The 18,468-nt window shown below is 45.1% G+C and overlaps 1 protein-coding gene across 1 annotated transcript; it reads left to right on the top strand.

Moving 5' to 3' along the window:
• The first annotated feature begins 14,416 nt into the window (after nucleotides 1-14,416).
• LOC103637991 (uncharacterized) lies at nucleotides 14,417-15,336 on the top strand. The gene is made up of 2 exons (XM_008660991.3): nucleotides 14,417-14,730; nucleotides 14,821-15,336. Exons 1-2 carry the CDS (start codon nucleotides 14,622-14,624, stop codon nucleotides 15,012-15,014), a joined length of 303 nt encoding a protein of 100 aa, XP_008659213.1. The 5' UTR covers nucleotides 14,417-14,621; the 3' UTR covers nucleotides 15,015-15,336.
• Nucleotides 15,337-18,468: the final 3,132 nt, after the last annotated feature.

Below are 18,468 nucleotides of genomic sequence, written 5' to 3' on the forward strand. Positions count from 1 at the left end.
CTAAGGCTAGCAAGAGAAATGTTTAATTCTTCAATCCTAGCAAGCAAATCATCATTACTATCTCTAGAATTGGGAATTGAAACATTACAAACATGTGAATCAACCTTAGCATTTAAACTAGCATTTTCATGTCTAAGGTTGTCAATCATCTCACGGCAAGTGCTTAGCTCACTAGACAATTTTTCACATTTTTCTACTTCTAGAGCATAAGCCTTTTTAACCTTAACATGTTTCTTGTTTTCTTTAATTAGACAATCCTCTTGGGAGTCCAAAAGGTCATCCTTTTCATGAATAGCACTAACTAATTCATTTAATTTTTCTTTTTGAGCTATGTTAAGGTTGGCAAAAAGGGAACGCAAATTATCCTCCTCATCACTAGCATTATCATCACTAGAAGATTCATATTTAGTGGAGGAGTTGGTTTTAACCTTCTTCTTTTTGCCGTCCTTTGCCATGAGGCACTTGTGGCCGACGTTGGGGAAGAGGAGTCCCTTGGTGACGGCGATGTTGGCGGCGTCCTCGTCGTCGGAGGAGTCGCTTGAGCTTTCGTCGGAATCCCATTCCCGACAAACATGGGCATCGCCGCCCTTCTTCTTGTAGTACCTTTTCTTCTCCTTTCTTCTCCCCTTCTTGTCGTCGCCTCGGTCACTGTCACTAGATATAGGACATTTAGCAATAAAATGACCGGGCTTACCACACTTGTAGCAAACCTTCTTGGAGCGGGACTTGTAGTCCTTCCCCCTCCTTTGCTTTAGGATTTGGCGGAAGCTCTTGATGACGAGCGCCATTTCCTCATTGTCGAGCTTGGAGGCATCTATTGGTTGTCTACTTGGTGTAGACTCCTCCTTCTTCTCCTCCGTTGCCTTGAATGCAACGGGTTGGGCTTCGGATGGGTCGCCAAGCTCGTTGATTTTCCTCGAGCCTTCTATCATGCACTCAAAACTTACAAAATGCCCGATAACTTCCTCGGGGGTCATTTTAGTATATCTAGGATTACCACGAATCAATTGAACTTGAGTGGGATTAAGAAAAATGAGAGATCTTAAAATAACATTTACCACTTCGTGGTCGTCCCACTTCTTGCTCCCGAGGTTGCGTACTTGGTTCACCAAAGTCTTGAGCCGGTTGTACATGTGTTGTGGCTCCTCCCCTTTTTGAAGCCGGAACCGACCGAGCTCCCCCTCGATCGTTTCCCGCTTGGTGATCTTGGTGAGCTCATCTCCCTCGTGCGCAGTTTTGAGCACATCCCAAACCTCCTTGGCGCTCTTCAATCCTTGCACTTTGTTATACTCTTCTTTGCTTAAAGAGGCGAGGAGTATCGTCGTTGCTTGAGAGTTGAAGTGCTCGATTTGGGCCACCTCATCCTCATCATAGTTTTCATCCCCTACGGATGGTACCTGCGCACCAAACTCAACAACATCCCATATGCTTTTGTGGAGCGAGATTAGATGAAATCGCATTAAATCGCTCCACCTAGCGTAATCTTCACCATCAAAAGTTGGTGGTTTGCCTAGTGGGACGGAAAGTAAAGGTGTATGTTTGGAAATGCGAGGGTAGCGTAGGGGGATCTTACTATACTTCTTGCGCTCTTGGCGCTTAGAAGTGACGGAGGGCGCATCGGAGTCGGAGGTAGAAGTTGATGAGGTGTCGGTCTCGTAGTAGACCACCTTCCTCATCCTCTTGTGCTTGTCGCCTTTCCGATGCGGCTTGTGGGAAGAAGATTTTTCCTTCTTCTCTTTGTGGTGAGAAGAAGATTTCTTCTCCTTCCCTTTGTTGGAGGAGCTCTTCTTCTTCTCCCTCCTTTTGGTGCGGGACTCTTCCGATGAAGTACTTCCTTGGCTTGTAGTGGGCTTTTCGCCGGTCTCCATCTCCTTCTTGGCGTGATCTCTCGACATCACTTCGAGCGGTTAGGCTCTAATGAAGCACCAGGCTCTGATACCAATTGATAGTCGCCTAGAGGGGGGGTGAATAGGGCGAAGCTGAAATTTACAAATATAAACACAACTACAAGCCGGGTTAGCGTTAGAAATATAAACGAGTCCGAGAGAGAGGGTGCAAAACAAATCCCAAGCGAATAAGCAAGTGAGACACGGAGATTTGTTTTACCGAGGTTCGGTTCTTGCAAACCTACTCCCCGTTGAGGAGGCCACAAAGGCCGGGTCTCTTTCAACCCTTCCCTCTCTCAAATGGTCCCTCGGACCGAGTGAGCTTCTCTTCTCAAATCAAAGCCGGGAACAAAACTTCCCCGCAAGGGCCACCACACAATTGGTGCCTCTTGCCTTGATTACAATGGAGTTGTGATCTCAAGAACAAGTGAGAAAGAAAAGAAGCAATCCAAGCGCAAGAGCTCAAATGAACACGGCAAATCACTCTCACTAGTCACTAGGGCTTAGTGTGGAATTGGAGAGGATTTGATCTCTTTAGTGTGTCTAGAATTGAATGCTAGAGCTCTTGTAGTAGTTGAGAAGTAGAAAACTTGGATGCCATGAATGAAGGGGTGGTTGGGGTATTTATAGCCCCAACCACCAAACTTGACCGTTGGCTGGAGGCGTCTGCGCGATGGCGCACCGGACAGTCCGGTGCACACCGGACAGTCCGGTGCCCCCTGCCACGTCATCACTGCCGTTGGATTCCAGCCGTTGGAGCTCCTGACATGTGGGCCCGCCTGGGTGTCCGGTGCACACCGGACAGGTACTGTTTGATGTCCGGTGTGCCAGCATGGGCGATTCTGACTTCTGCGCGCGCAGACGGCGCATTGAATGCGCGGCAGAGAGCCGTTGGCGCGGAGACGACCGTTGTCCCGGAGTTGCACCGGACAGTCCGGTGCACACCGGACAGTCCAGTGAATTATAGCGGACGAGCCGTTGGCTTTTCCCGAAGCTGGCGAGTTCCTGAGGCCGACCTCCTTTGGCGCACCGGACACTGTCCGGTGTACACCGGACAGTCCGGTGAATTTTAGCCGAGTCGCCCCTGGAATTCCCGAAGGTGAAGAGTTTGAGTCTGAGTCCCCTGGTGCACCGGACAGGAACTGTGCACTGTCCGGTGGCACACCGGACAGTCCGGTGCGCCAGACCAGGGGTGCCTTCGGTTGCCCCTTTGCTCCTTTATTGAATCCAAAACTTGGTCTTTTTATTGGCTGAGTGTGAACCTTTTACACCTGTATAATCTATACACTTGGGCAAACTAGTTAGTCCAAAGATTTGTGTTGGGCAATTCAACCACCAAAATTATTTAGGAACTAGGTGTAAGCCTAATTCCCTTTCAATAAGCCAAGGCAAAAGGGTATCTGATGATGTGGGCCGCACGATCTAAAGTCTATGGCCTAGATTAGATCGCTTAAAACCGAACCGTTATGCAGCCATAGTCCTCGGATCTGAATCCGACGGTCTCGGTTTAATGAACCCGCGATCGGATCTCTACCGTACATTGCGAGATCTACGGTCCGGGTTCTTCCTAACCGAAGGGGTAGCTACCTTCTATTCTTGGCCGCCCATCATCAGATCAACGGCCAGTGCCCATCTTCCATCTTCCGCACGCAGCCACGGCGGTGCTCAAGCATGGTCACAATTTCACATCGGCGAGCCCCCCTGACCGAGGATTCTATGGTCTACTACCCAAACCGACAAATCCTAGAGTAAGCGGCGGCCAACGCGAATCAAGGGGAAGTATCCATACCTCGAGTCATGCGCCCAATGTCCCTGGCCATGGGACACAGCAGCCCTACGGCGGCAAAATAGCGACGGCGAGAAATTCTTTGGTCCAGGGCGACGCTTACGCCAGATAGCAAGCTCGCGCACGATCCTCGGTCACTGGTTATCGCCTCCGACCACCACCCGGAAGCCCGACGCCATCACACGTGCTCCCATCGCGGCAGCACTCTCGCCTTCCCTGCTTTCTCACTCTCTCTGTTTCTGCTATGACGCGGGTACTTGCACTCGGCACAAGGGGAGGAGTTGGAGTCCATCAACGGCAAGGGCCGCCAGTTGCGGCCAAAGGCGGATGGGGAGGTGATGTAGGACCGAGCAGGTAAGAAGCACGGAACGACGAGCACGAGGCGGAAGAATCGAGCACGGAGGCGACGGCTCGAGATGGCGGATAAAAAAAAATAAAAAGGAAAGTCTAGTTCTGTATTTAAGCACCAGCACTGGGAGGTCCAGCCGGTTCCGATGCGGCCGGCCGAAGGGAATTGTTGAACTCCCGCAGAAGTTTGTTGCCAGGATCCGATTTAATGGCCAGAAGCTCTGCACGAGCCGCAGATCTAGGACGACCCGGGTATCGCGGTGCTTCAGCCAAGTCCCAGCCGGTCCTAGTGGATGACGATCGAGTCAGGCGCGGAAAACCTGGGCTAAGGGCGCGAGATGCGCGACGGTGAAGCTGCGCAGAAAGCGAAGGTCGCGGACTGCCATCCAGTGCCTGGCTTCAGGATGAGGGTGAACCCGACAGGTGGGGTCCACATGATCAGTGACCCACGCAAAAAGGAATGGAGAGGGGACTGATGGGCCGCGCGCCCGTGATTTAGGCCCACTCAGGTATGGTTCACCCTTTTTCTTTATTTATTTCTGTATTCATTTTCTTTTATATTTGTTTTGTTTTCAGTTTTTTTTCAAATCCACATAAAAATCCAAATTTCAAATTTATGTTCCAATCCAACAATCCAAAATATTTCCATAAGGCAAAATATATATATATTTATATATTTATATTAATTATTTTATTCCTATGTTTACGCGATTTCTTAGTATTACTTCATATGAAATACATAGAAGAAATACCTGATCTCTTAACTCATTATTTTTAGGGTTTACAAATCCTACCCCCCTTACAAAGAATCTCGTCCTCGAGATTTAGGAAGGACTAGGGAAAAGATGGGGAGAATTTATGCGAAGCTCTTCTTCTTTCTCCCAAGTAGCTTCATCCTCTCTTTGATGGTTCCATTGCACCTTGCACCTCTTTATCACCATATTTCTTGTAACTCGAGTCAATGTATCAAGAATCTTGATCGGGTACTCTGTGTAAGTCAAATCACCTTGAACACTGAGCTCTTCCATTGGTAACTGTTTCTCGGGAACACGGAGACACTTCTTTAGTTGAGATACGTGAAACACGTTATGCACATCCGATAGGCTAGCAGGTAACTCGAGTTGGTATGCCATCTCCCCAACTCTCCTAAAGATCAAGAATGGTCCAATATAGCGAGGGGACAATTTGCCCTTAACTTTGAATCTTCTCATTCCACGCAGTGGTGACACCTTGAGGTACACATAATCTCCTTCTTCAAATTCCAGTGGTCTCCTTCTATTATCAGCATAGCTCTTTTGCCTGGTTTGAGCCACCCTCAAATTCTCTCGAATTATACGGACTTGTTCTTCTGCTTCTTGAATCAGTTCAGGCCCAAAGAACTGTCTTTCTCCAGTCTGATCCCAATATAGAGGAGTCCTGCACTTCCTCCCATACAAAGCTTCAAAAGGTGACATCTTCAGACTGGCCTGATAACTATTATTATATGAGAACTCAGCATAAGGTAGACTCTTATCCCAACTTCCTCCATGCTGAAGGGCACATGCTCTCAACATATCCTCCAAAACTTGATTTGTCCTTTCAGTCTGTCCATCAGTCTGAGGGTGATAAGCTGTACTGAAATTCAACTTCGTACTCATGTTCTCATGAAAGCTTCTCCAAAATCTTGAGGTAAACTGCGAACCTCGATCAGACACAATCTTCTTTGGTACTCCATGCAAACACACAATCCGAGCCATATATAACTCTGCTAGCTGAGAACCTTTATAAGTAGTCTTCACAGGAATAAAGTGAGCCACTTTAGTCAATCTATCCACAATCACCCATATAGCATCATATCCTTTCTGGGTGCGAGGCAATCCAGTGATGAAATCCATATCAATCTCTTCCCACTTCCACTCGGGTATCTTCAGTGGATGTAACAATCCAGCTGGCCTCTGGTGTTCAGCCTTAACTCTTTGACATACATCGCACATAGCCACATGTGCAGCTACATCTCTTTTCAATCCATACCACCAATATTTCCGCTTCAAATCCTGATACATCTTGGTACTACCAGGATGAATAGAATAATCCGAATCATGGGCCTCCTTTAAAATAGTCTCTCGAAGGCTTTTAATATCAGGAACACACATCCTGTCTTTGAACCATACGGTGCCCTGCTCATCTTCCGTAAATTCCGGAACTCGACCTTCAGTAATCAGATCCTTAATCTATTTTATTTTAGCATCACCAATTTGCCCTTTGCGGATCTCTTGTTCCAAAGTAGGTTCCACATCAATAGTAACTCCTTCAGTATGAGCAACTATCCCCAGGTTAAGTCTCCTGAAATCCTCAACAATCTCATCGGGTAGCTGGGCAACCTTAGCTGAATGAACATGCTCCTTGCGACTCAAGGCATCTGCAACCAAATTTGCCTTGCCCGGGTGATAGTGAATCTCCAAATCATAATCCTTAATAAGCTCCAACCAACGGCGTTGCCTAAGGTTGAGATCCTTCTGAGTGAATATATACTTCAGACTCTTATGATCCGTATATACTTGACACTTGGTTCCCATAATGTAATGTCTCCAAATTTTAAGAGCATGCACAACTGCTGCTAGTTCCAAGACGTGAGTGGGGTAGTTCAATTCATGTTTCCGCAACTGACGAGAAGCATAAGCAATCACATGTCCTTCTTGCATGAGCACACATCCTAAGCCTTGGCCACATGCATCACAATAGATATCAAATCCTTTCTGTAGGTCTGGCATAACCAATACTGGTGGCGACATCAATCTTTTCTTCAATTGATCAAAGCTATCTTGGCACTTCTCGTCCCACTTAAATTCTCTTCCTTTCTCCAGAAGCGAAGTCATAGGCTTAGCAATCTTAGAAAATCCTTCAATAAATCTCCGATAATATCCTGCTAATCCCAAGAAACTCCGAATCTCAGTAACTGTAGTGGGTACTCTCCACTCCATTATCTCCTTAACTTTAGCAGGATCCACTGAAATTCCTCCATTAGAAATAATATGACCAAGAAATGACACCTCGCCAATCCAAAACTCGCATTTGCTAAACTTGGCGTAGAGTTGATTATCTTGTAGCTTCTTGTAGTACCAATCTCAGATGTTCCTCATGATCACTATCACTCTTGGAATAAATAATAATATCTTCGATTAAAACCACGACGAATCTGTCCAAATACTCCATAAACACCTTGTTCATTAAGTTCATAAAATAAGCTGGTGCATTAGTTAATCCAAACGACATAACAGTAAACTCATATAATCCATATCTAGTCGAGAAAGCCGTCTTGGGAATATCCGATGGTCTAATCCTCATCTGATGGTAACCCGATCGGAGATCAATCTTCGAGAATACTCTTGCACCTCTCATCTGATCAAATAAATCTTCAATACGGGGCAACGGATACTTGTTCTTCACCGTAACATCATTAAGAGATCTATAATCCACACACATCCGCTGCGATCCATCCTTCTTCTGTACAAACAAGACCGGCGCTCCCCAAGGTGAGGAACTCGGATGAATGTACCCAGCCTCTTGTAACTCAGTTAACTGCTTCTTCAGTTCCTTCAACTCCCCTACGGACATCCGGAAAATCTCTAGCCACCCGGATGTTGACACCAACAAACTTCTCATCTACTAAGAATGCCACTAGTCTGGTGACGGTAGTTACTGCAGTTCCAACTTCAAATCTTTCTCCTTTGGAACGGGTGAGTTCTACGGTTCCCTTAGCACAGTGTATATACTACCTTTGCCTTTCTTAACCATGATATACCAAGGATCATTTCTATAGTGCTCTCTTCTAACACTATAGGGGTAGTTCATCTGAGTTAGAAACAAAGGGTAAGAAAGGAAGAATTGTAGACAAGGCGAGTAATTATGAGAAATGTTACTGCGGGGGATTTATTAGCTAAGTAGATTAGTGTGTTATCCACTAAAGCTAATACATTACCTTATGGTGGTACATGCTAAGATGCCCGTCTATACTATTTCACTCAATCAAAGAAGCAAATCAGGCATTGATCATCAGAACAATCAACCAACATTTTTAAATATAGAAAATAGTTATAATTTTGTCTTAGGTTTCCTATCTCTTAAAATATCATAGATGTAGGATTCCCAGGTGTGAAATCCATCTCGTCTCAGAGTAGAGAAGGTAAGAGTAATCAGAGTAGGAAAGCAAAAGGTGAGACAGGATCAAGATAAGTATAGAGAGAATAAGAGTAAGGTAAGTATAGAATGAATCAGAAGAAGGTAAGTAGATAAGGGTTTGTCCATTTCTATCTAGGTTTCGTCCTACAGTCAACATTTCCTCTGATACCACTTCTGTCACACCCGGCTTTAAGGAACAAAGCCAGGTGCATCTCATACATGCGCCAAGAAGACAACATATATAATAACAGAGTGTATAGAGATAAATGTCACAATAATCAGAGTATTTATTACATAGCGGAAGACTTATTACAAAATAAAAGAATAAACATAAAACGAACTAAGGATCGTTGGCGCCAAAGTCAACTGAGAAACGCCACCTAGATCAGATCATACTCCTCGCTTTGTGGCTCCTCCTGAACCACCCGTTCTTCTCCTGTGGGGGGGTGTGAGACAGCAAGAGTGAGCTCACACATGATCATCGCTCAACAAGTTGTGGGGAATAATGTGACATGAACTCACCAAAGGTGGGAGCTCATGGAGTGTAAGGCTTATCAAAGAGAATGGTTAAAGCTGAGCATTGCTTTTAAGTAGTTGGTCAAACTTTTATTAGCAATTACTAGATGTAAGTAAATACCAAACCTTAAATAAAGTAATAGAACAAATTAATAATAAACCCATGCATATGCAAATGACAAAATTGAATTTAAGTTCCATAATTTAATCATCAGAGAGTCCTGAGCTGCTCATGACCGTGAGCTCGGCTAGTATACCAGTTTTACACTCTGCAGAGGTTGTACCCTTTACCCACAAGTCATGCTACCCATCTGCCAAGGGGTCGCGAATCCCATACACCTCTACCTAGGAAGCGCGGCAGGGCAACACTACGAGGCCTTTACAAAGTTCCACTAGCTTCCGAAAACCCGCTACAGTTTATAGGAAGTTCCAATGCAGGGTTCCTGGCTGACCGCCATCGCAGCAAAATCAACCAGGGACCTCCCTACACTGACCACTCCCCTACTGCCCTTGCCCCTTTCGGGTAAGGTAGTCTTCCACTAGCTTTCCTAATTAGTTAGCCAAGGGCGTCCCATTAAACCCTTGTGGTGGCACGTGGTTCTCAAGTTAAGCTCTATGTTCCAATTAACATTAATGATCTCAACATGAACATAAATAGAATAACAAAAAGAATTGGAACATAGAGGTAATAAATGATTATCCCAAAACCATGTAAAGCAATAGCAAACTACCCAAGTGATTCAGGGGTAAACAAGGTAATGAGATAAACAATCTAGGGTGACCTATTGGGTCCCATCAAAATTATCCTATGCATGGATGAGTGATATTAAAGAACATTATTGGGTAAAATGTGGTCAAGGGCACAACTTGCCTTCAATGAGCTCCTGCTCAGCTACTTCAACCTGCTGCTCACCAGGATCCTCAGCAACGGGTTCTTCTACTCGCCGCATTACAAACAAGCACATGATACAGGGAAAATTAACATTACACCAAGCATGTAAACAAAATACACAGAGATATTCTACATAATAAAATAAAATTCTAGGAACAGGAATCATAATTTTTGGAGTTATAGAATTTAAGTTATGCATTTTCAAAGGTTTTATGTGCTTTAAATAGGATTAAGTGATAAATAAATTTCTTACTGTTTTCATGACAAAACAGAGACTCTAGATGATAGATATTAATATTACAAAATTTTAGGAACTGGAATGGAGTGATTTGGAGTTCATATGCATTTTCTATGAATTTTATAAGTTCTAGACATTATTTATACATTAAAAATCAATTTGAAATTTAAATTCTCGGGTTAAAAACTATTCTGGACTGGGCCACAAAATCTGAGAACAGCAGGGGCCCAGGCGCAAAAGATCCTGAGACTCAGAACACTATGCAGTAGGACGGCGGGTTGATTTCTCAGAAGCCTAGGGTTTCTTTAGCATATAAGCCAAGGCAAAGGGTATCTGATGATGTGGGCCGCACGATCTAAAGTCTATGGCCTAGATTAGATCGCTTAAAACCGAACCGTTATGCAGCCATAGTCCTCGGATCTGAATCCGACGGTCTCGGTTTAATGAACCCGCGATCGGATCTCTACCGTACATTGCGAGATCTACGGTCCGGGTTCTTCCTAACCGAAGGGGTAGCTACCTTCTATTCTTGGCCGCCCATCATCAGATCAACGGCCAGTGCCCATCTTCCATCTTCCGCACGCAGCCACGGCGGTGCTCAAGCATGGTCACAATTTCACATCGGCGAGCCCCCCTGACCGAGGATTCTATGGTCTACTACCCAAACCGACAAATCCTAGAGTAAGCGGCGGCCAACGCGAATCAAGGGGAAGTATCCATACCTCGAGTCATGCGCCCAATGTCCCTGGCCACGGGACACAGCAGCCCTACGGCGGCAAAATAGCGACGGCGAGAAATTCTTTGGTCCAGGGCGACGCTTACGCCAGATAGCAAGCTCGCGCACGATCCTCGGTCACTGGTTATCGCCTCCGACCACCACCCGGAAGCCCGACGCCATCACACGTGCTCCCATCGCGGCAGCACTCTCGCCTTCCCTGCTTTCTCACTCTCTCTGTTTCTGCTATGACGCGGGTACTTGCACTCGGCACAAGGGGAGGAGTTGGAGTCCATCAACGGCAAGGGCCGCCAGTTGCGGCCAAAGGCGGATGGGGAGGTGATGTAGGACCGAGCAGGTAAGAAGCACGGAACGACGAGCACGAGGCGGAAGAATCGAGCACGGAGGCGACGGCTCGAGATGGCGGATAAAAAAAAATAAAAAGGAAAGTCTAGTTCTGTATTTAAGCACCAGCACTGGGAGGTCCAGCCGGTTCCGATGCGGCCGGCCGAAGGGAATTGTTGAACTCCCGCAGAAGTTTGTTGCCAGGATCCGATTTAATGGCCAGAAGCTCTGCACGAGCCGCAGATCTAGGACGACCCGGGTATCGCGGTGCTTCAGCCAAGTCCCAGCCGGTCCTAGTGGATGACGATCGAGTCAGGCGCGGAAAACCTGGGCTAAGGGCGCGAGATGCGCGACGGTGAAGCTGCGCAGAAAGCGAAGGTCGCGGACTGCCATCCAGTGCCTGGCTTCAGGATGAGGGTGAACCCGACAGGTGGGGTCCACATGATCAGTGACCCACGCAAAAAGGAATGGAGAGGGGACTGATGGGCCGCGCGCCCGTGATTTAGGCCCACTCAGGTATGGTTCACCCTTTTTCTTTATTTATTTCTGTATTCATTTTCTTTTATATTTGTTTTGTTTTCAGTTTTTTTTCAAATCCACATAAAAATCCAAATTTCAAATTTATGTTCCAATCCAACAATCCAAAATATTTCCATAAGGCAAAATATATATATTTTTATATATTTATATTAATTATTTTATTCCTATGTTTACGCGATTTCTTAGTATTACTTCATATGAAATACATAGAAGAAATACCTGATCTCTTAACTCATTATTTTTAGGGTTTACACCATCTAAAACTTTAGTTTTTTCTGTACTTAACTCTAAATGAACATTAGGTATAAGAGGTTTTAAAATTTGAGGGAACCATGACCCACTTTGCCCTCCCCCAATGCACCCTGGTCCGTCCTTGAGTTGTGATGAACTCGTCAGGGAGTAACGACTGACCAAGAGTCGTGCAAAAGTCAGTCATTAAGACCGATGCCGACGTCCGAAACCCTAGGTCATGAGTTCTTCCTCGCCGGTGTGCAAGCACTCGTCTATGCTCGCACACGAGAGTGAGGAATTAGGAGTAAAATGACACATGGTAGGTGGATATTTTTTAAAGATTACCTACCTTCACAGCTACTATAGGATTTGGGCTAGACCAAAAGCTGTTTTTTGCCCTCTCCCTAAAAAACAGTTATGGGCTTTCAGCTTTTGGTTGGCTTTTGCCTTTCTAAAGTAGGTTGACAACGAACTAAAGTTCTGTTTGAATACAGTAGAGCTAATAGTTAGTTGGTTATAAAATTACTAGTGAAATTAGTTAGCTAACTAATAGTTAGGTTGAACACTGTAGTATTTTAGATATTGTGGTATTTTTTCCCAATACGGTGTTTGGTGGACTATTCAAAAGCTATGTTTTCAAAACTGTAGTTTTGTTTATGCTGCATTACTTTCACAGTTTTGGAAACTTAGCTCCAGACCAAAATTTTCAATATTGTGGTAAAAAAACTGTAGGTATGCCTTGACATTTCAAAACTGTAGTATTTCAAAACTGTAGTTTTTGAATACTTTATTTCCAAACAGGGCCTGAATAGTTGAGAGTGAAGCTAATAGTTAGCTAAACTATTATATAGGACTGTTTGCATATCTTCAGGTAAACTATTAGATGTGTTGTTTTAATGTGTTCATCTAATTTTAGCAGATGACTATTAGCATTAAGGGATTAATAAGGGCCATCCTTGAGGGGTGCCGAGGGTATGGCCGTACCGGGCCCCTAGAAACAATGGACCCCTAACCGATTGACACTGACAATTTTTTCTGTGAAGTCTATCTGCCCTAAACATAAACACACAAAGAGTGTCGCACCACCATCTTGTCTCGTTTAGATTATTATCATAATGTCTCAATTACTTATCAAATATTATTTACTATACTCGTGACGGTTGCATCGGTAGAGAGAACCTTTTGAAAATTATAATTATCGAGGAACTATTTAAGGTCAACAATGACTCAAGAGAAGTTAAATGGTTTACCGGTTTTATGTATCGAGAAGTTGTTGGATAGGATTGATCTCAATGGTATAATCGACGACTTTGTATCATAAAAATGTTAGAAGATATTTTTAGCGTGATATCAAGTAACAAGTAAGTGTTTATGGATATATTTTACATTTGTCATCTTATAAACTTTTAAGCATTGAATAAAAGTTTTTTATATGTTGAATATCTAATAATATGTGTATATTTTTACAAACACACACAATAGCGAACCCTGGAATTAAAGATAGCCTAGATGAGATTATCAAGTGCTAATAACTCTAGCTAATTTCATACAAAAAGATCATATATATTTGGACTTGAGCTGCACTTTCAGCTGGCAAAGCCGTCTAGGCCGTGGCCTGTGGTGTCTGAATGGTGGATCAGCTACTGGGTCGATGGGATCTTTATATCGGATTTCGTCATAGGTCCCTAAAAAGTCAGAAACAGTCCTGGGACTAAATAACTATCAGTAACAATTACGTGGACATTCTAAAAAGGGTGTTTCTCTCAAAGAAAAAAAATGATAATCTTGCAAAATGAAACCAGTGGGAAAAAACAGAGGAGTCACTACAAGCAGTTTTATGATTCAGAGTCAGAATCAGGAACTTCATCTTTTTCTCCTGTAAACGAAACCAGAAAACCCCGTTTAATCAGAGTTGATTTATATATTTTTTGAGAAACCGAAGTTCTGAGCTCGATTTTGTCCAAACAGGTAATTTGACACTTCTCATGAACTTTAAAAACATGGCAAAGGGCAAGCGTTTCATGAAAATTGCCAGTTTTTATGAACCTGAGACGGCTATCATATCGTTTTGTTTGTATTTGGCCCGCGTCCGATGCCTGCAGTTCAGGGGTCAATTGATGAATCTAACAGACTAACACACTGAGCTAATCTCAATTGAAAACCCGCGCACGAGCTGCAATTATTGACAAATACGTTTCACCAGCCCCAACGGCGGTGCTATACAAAAATACAAATATATACTACACTACAATCTGTTGGAATCTATACTGTCTAGGATCGATTCCTAAGTCCCTAGAATACTAATCCGTAATTGAAAGTAAAACCTTGATGACGTGTAGATCTGATCTACTGATCTAATGAGAGGAACGGGGAAACACACCTTTGTTGTTGTTGCTATTTTCATACCGTCGCCCTGCAGAGAAGCAACAGGCATCGGGATCCGAGCCGCTGTAGGTTGTCGCGTTTCCAAACACTCCGACGCCTAGGCGATGGGGGCCTCTGAGGACTAGGGTTTTGGGGTGAGGTACTAGCGTTAGTCTTTCCTGCGACCCATTAGTCCTATATATATATATATAGCATCGTGTGTCTGGGGGCTCCAACCGAGATTAGTATGGGTCCTCCCGATCAAGGGCCCGATTAAAGGAACGATAGTTGGGTTAAGCCCAATCCAGTCTCTATTGACCGGCTGTAGAGGACACACCCAACACAATCACCTAAATACCTACTACCTACTAGCCAGCCTGCTTAGCTCCAAAATCCAGATCGGTTTCGGCAGTTCGGCGGTCGACACCCTCGCAAGTCGCAACGCATCGATCGATCCCAATCCGGTCGGCAAGTACATTAACCGGCCAAAGCTAGCTGACGAGACTCCCAGTCCCGTCTGAGACGCTTCCAAGTTCCAAGCGCTAACGCGCGTCAATCTCTCAGACAGCCGGCTCACGACGCCCTGGCCAGCTCTGGTCGCCATGAGTCGCAGCAGGTTCTTTGCTTGGACGCTCGCGGTCGCCGTCGCCGTCCTCCTGTGGTCTTATTGCGCCGCCAGAGCAGTCTGCTCCTCCTCCTCGCGTCCTCTCGGTACATACATTCCGGCGACTAAGTTAAGTTTGGTTTTGGGTTTCTAGCTAGGCGACGACGTCGAGTCGTCAACTAACGTATGAGATGTAGCTGCTGCGGACGATGGGGGCGGCGCGAGGGACGACGAGCCAGAGCCATGCGCCGCGGGCGGTGCCGCCTCCCGTGGCCAGAGGGAGATCTGGAACAGCAGGCGGTCTTTGGGTGGCAGGTCGTGGTGGTCCCCGCCGTCGCCGCTGTGGAACTCGCCCAGGACGATGCCCGTGCCCCCGCCGCCGCAGGTGTGATGTCGAGCTGCCGAGCTGGCCGGCTGGACTCTGCTGCTGCGACCTGCGACTGCGAGGAGTTTCCCGTCGAGTGTGTTGTTGTGCCTGAATGCCTGGCCTCTTCTTTCTGGAGAGGTATGCCGTATGCATGCTTCAGGATTGCATACGTACGCTGCTTCAGCTGTCCGTCTACGAACGTACTACCGACGTGTGTGATCGAAGTATTTGTGTGCCTCGAAGATTTGTTCGACGATCCTCATTGATTCCAATAGGTCAAGAGCTTTATACGACATCTCTTGGAGGAAATAGATTTTGTATGGTTATTAGATACATATTATTCTAACATCTAACTCGTATATGAACACAAATTATGAGTTTAAATCACATATAAATTAAATATGAATAAAAAACATTATCAGATGTAAAAAAAGACAAGAAATCAATTCTCTCTTTAAAACTAGATATAATTAAAATTGTTGTCGCCCATGACGCAGAGCGTTGTATTCTTCGAAGCGGAGCTAGATCTGGCTTTCAGGAAGGGATCCTGTCGAGGAGGAGAGATCCTATGGTGTGTATTAGCGTCGGCAGACCAACCAAGACGTCTCTAGTCGATATAGAGCTGAAAAGAGGTGAAAATTCGAGGTAGAGGGAGACTAAACTAGCTCTAAACTAGAGCTACTCCTAATGCATAAGGTAAAAACGATAAGTAGTTTTGATTGTATCGATTGTGGGGGTTCAATCGGCCGTAGCCCTTCATCTGCATAAAGGGGATGTCTAGATCTATTACAAGTCAGTTCCCGAGTTAATCCCGCAGGTTTAGCTAACAACTCCCGCAAAAAATTCGGACAGACGGTCGGCGCCACTACCGCGGACAGTCCGGACCATGCATCGTCCGGTCTCAGGGCTAGACCGTCCGCTAGGTTTTCTTTTCCGTGCTCAACATATGTCCTCTGCCTTTTAGTGGAGGTTGACGAACCAAAAGCATATGCACTAAGTCTGATGCAAGTCACCGGCTTTTCAATCTAATATAGTGATCATTCAATAGAGCTCTAATGCATAAAGGACGTTTCAGATTGCATCCTTCTCGGCCCTGATCATCTGACCAAAAGATCAAAAGGTAAGAATGGAGGTGCCCCCAGCCTGAATATAGCCTGAATATGCAGATGAACTATGTATGTACCACAAGTTCGTCGCCGTACCACTCCACATTTGAATAGGACAACATACCGACGATGAGTAGGCGGGTGGAAAGTATTATGGCATCACACGATGAATAGGCGTTGCTTGTTGCGTCGCCTTTTGAGCCGTTTTATTCGGCCATTTTGTTTCAGCGGGTGACCAGGGTTTCTTTGTTGGTCGATCGCATAGAACGGTCTTCTTGCTAGCATATTTGGAGAGCAATGAAAGTAGGGTCGGCTTTGACCAGCCGACCATGTGCATTATGTTTGCTTTGCCCCTGTGTCCCTTTTTCTTTATGTGAAGGCTGACGCCCCTGAGTATGGGCGGATGTCCGGCTGAAACAGCCGGACCGTCTGTCTGAGCACCAGACCGTCTGTCTGAGCACCAGACCGTCTGCGCGTAGGTGTCGGACCGTCCACGATGCTCGGGTTAGGTTGTCGTGCTTGACTCCTCAATTGAGTCTGCCTCTCGACGCCTTCGGACTTATTAGTCTTCTTGTCTGGAGCCTTCCGAGCAATCCCTCTTTGCGATATGTTTGACGTGCGATGATCACCAATGACGATGCTTTTTTCCCTTGCCTTTATCGGCCATTTGCGGCCGAACCAAAACTTTTTTGCTTGTGGGTTCTATTGTATTGACAGAAAATGGTTGTGTGTCCACTTACATCTCCTGAAAAACCATCCAGCCCTCATTTTTGGCCAATTGTGTCGACGAAAACATTACAATCATTAGTGCATGGGAAAAAGAGTTATTCCACTTGAAATAAGCATGTCTCTTTAATTCATCCATAGGAGAAACATCATGTGTTAATTTAATGTTGTCATTTTTTAGTAGCTCGTCAAATATTTTATCGCATTTGGCAACATTAAAAGTAAAATTTAACCTCTGCTTGTCGATTCTTTTGAATCGAATGTAAAGAAGAACATGCAGAAGATTTGGCCTTGTTGGTAAAACAAGCTCAGCGGTATATACATCTGCGGATTCATCATCTGAACTATCACGCTCTACTAGATGGATAGTACATGCGGTCGATTTTGTTGTCTCTTTAAATCGACTTTCACAGGCCAAAAACCACTGATGTAGCTGAGCTATTGAAAAGAACTAAGTGTCATCTAATTTATCTCTTAAATAGGATAGCAACCCATTAAAAGCTAGCCTTGCTAGCTCTTTGTCTGTGACATGGATTAAAAAACATCGGTTTCTAGTGTCCCTGTCGGACTGAGGCTACATTAGCCAACCCTAATTCATATTCACCTGAAAAGAAATGCTAATGAAATTTACTCTCTAAATCATTCCAGGAATTAATGGAATTAGGAGACATGGTGGTGTACCATGCAAAAGCGGTACCAGTAAGGGATAAAGAAAATAAACAAACACGAAAGGCTTCCCTATCGAGCAATTCACATAGGTGTGCTAGGAACTGACCTACATGTTCGTGTGTGCTTCTACCACTTTCATCAGAAAACTTAGAAAACTCGAGTATCCTTGCCCCTTGTGGGTACATGATAGTGTCAAACCGGGGATCATATGCTTTTGATATGACTGCCCTACTCTGGCTACACTAACTCCGAGCCTATCTCGAAATAATTCAGCCATCTCTTCCCTAATTTTCTCCATTGCGCCCGGTGGCAGACCACCGGACCTTGGGCCGTGGGGCACATTCGGTTGGGCGTTGCTATGCCGATCTTTTTGCCGTGACCGATCAATAATGTTGATCGGCCTGTGATCATATGGTGCGCTATGGTTTAAATATGTAGGGGGTGGAACGTACTGCTGATGTGGTGTGTAGTTATTGGGTGCATAATGTGCAACAGTAGGTTCTACGTATGCATATCATGTTTGTCCAATGGTAAATCCGAACTGTCCGGTTGTGTTTGCTACTATTGGGGCACCACGTGGTGGTCCTGGTGCGGTCGCGGACTGCCCGGCAAGGAAAGCCGGACGGTTCGTGTAAGGGCCAGACCGTCCGAGCAAAAACTCGGATGGTCCGACCGTGTCCAGGGGTGTCGATCTGCCAAGCAGAGACGACAGTGGTGGTATTGCTCTGGATATGAGTTCATTGGTATACCATATAATGGCTGGGGCTGCGAATCCCCATTTGTTGCTGATGTATTAGACATAGATATCCTATTACTAGTTTCATATGATGGAAAACTAGGAGGAACAAATTTCTCCAACAAACGTGTTAATTTTCTAATTGATTCTTCTAACCCTCTAATATGTTGTTTCATTTGATTCTGTTGCTGATCTACATACAATTTAATAGATTGGATGTCGTCGAGTTTACTTACGTTGG

Source organism: Zea mays, chromosome 9 (genome assembly GCF_902167145.1).
Source record: "Zea mays cultivar B73 chromosome 9, Zm-B73-REFERENCE-NAM-5.0, whole genome shotgun sequence".
Classification (NCBI taxonomy): Eukaryota; Viridiplantae; Streptophyta; class Magnoliopsida; order Poales; family Poaceae; genus Zea; species Zea mays.

Coding starts and splice junctions, on each gene's coding strand:
- LOC103637991 (XM_008660991.3), top strand. CDS start 14,622: ATGAGTCGCAGCAGGTTCTTTGCTTGGACGCTCGCGGTCGCCGTCGCC. Junction 14,731..14,820: donor CTCCTCCTCGCGTCCTCTCG/GTACATACATTC, acceptor TATGAGATGTAG/CTGCTGCGGACGATGGGGGC.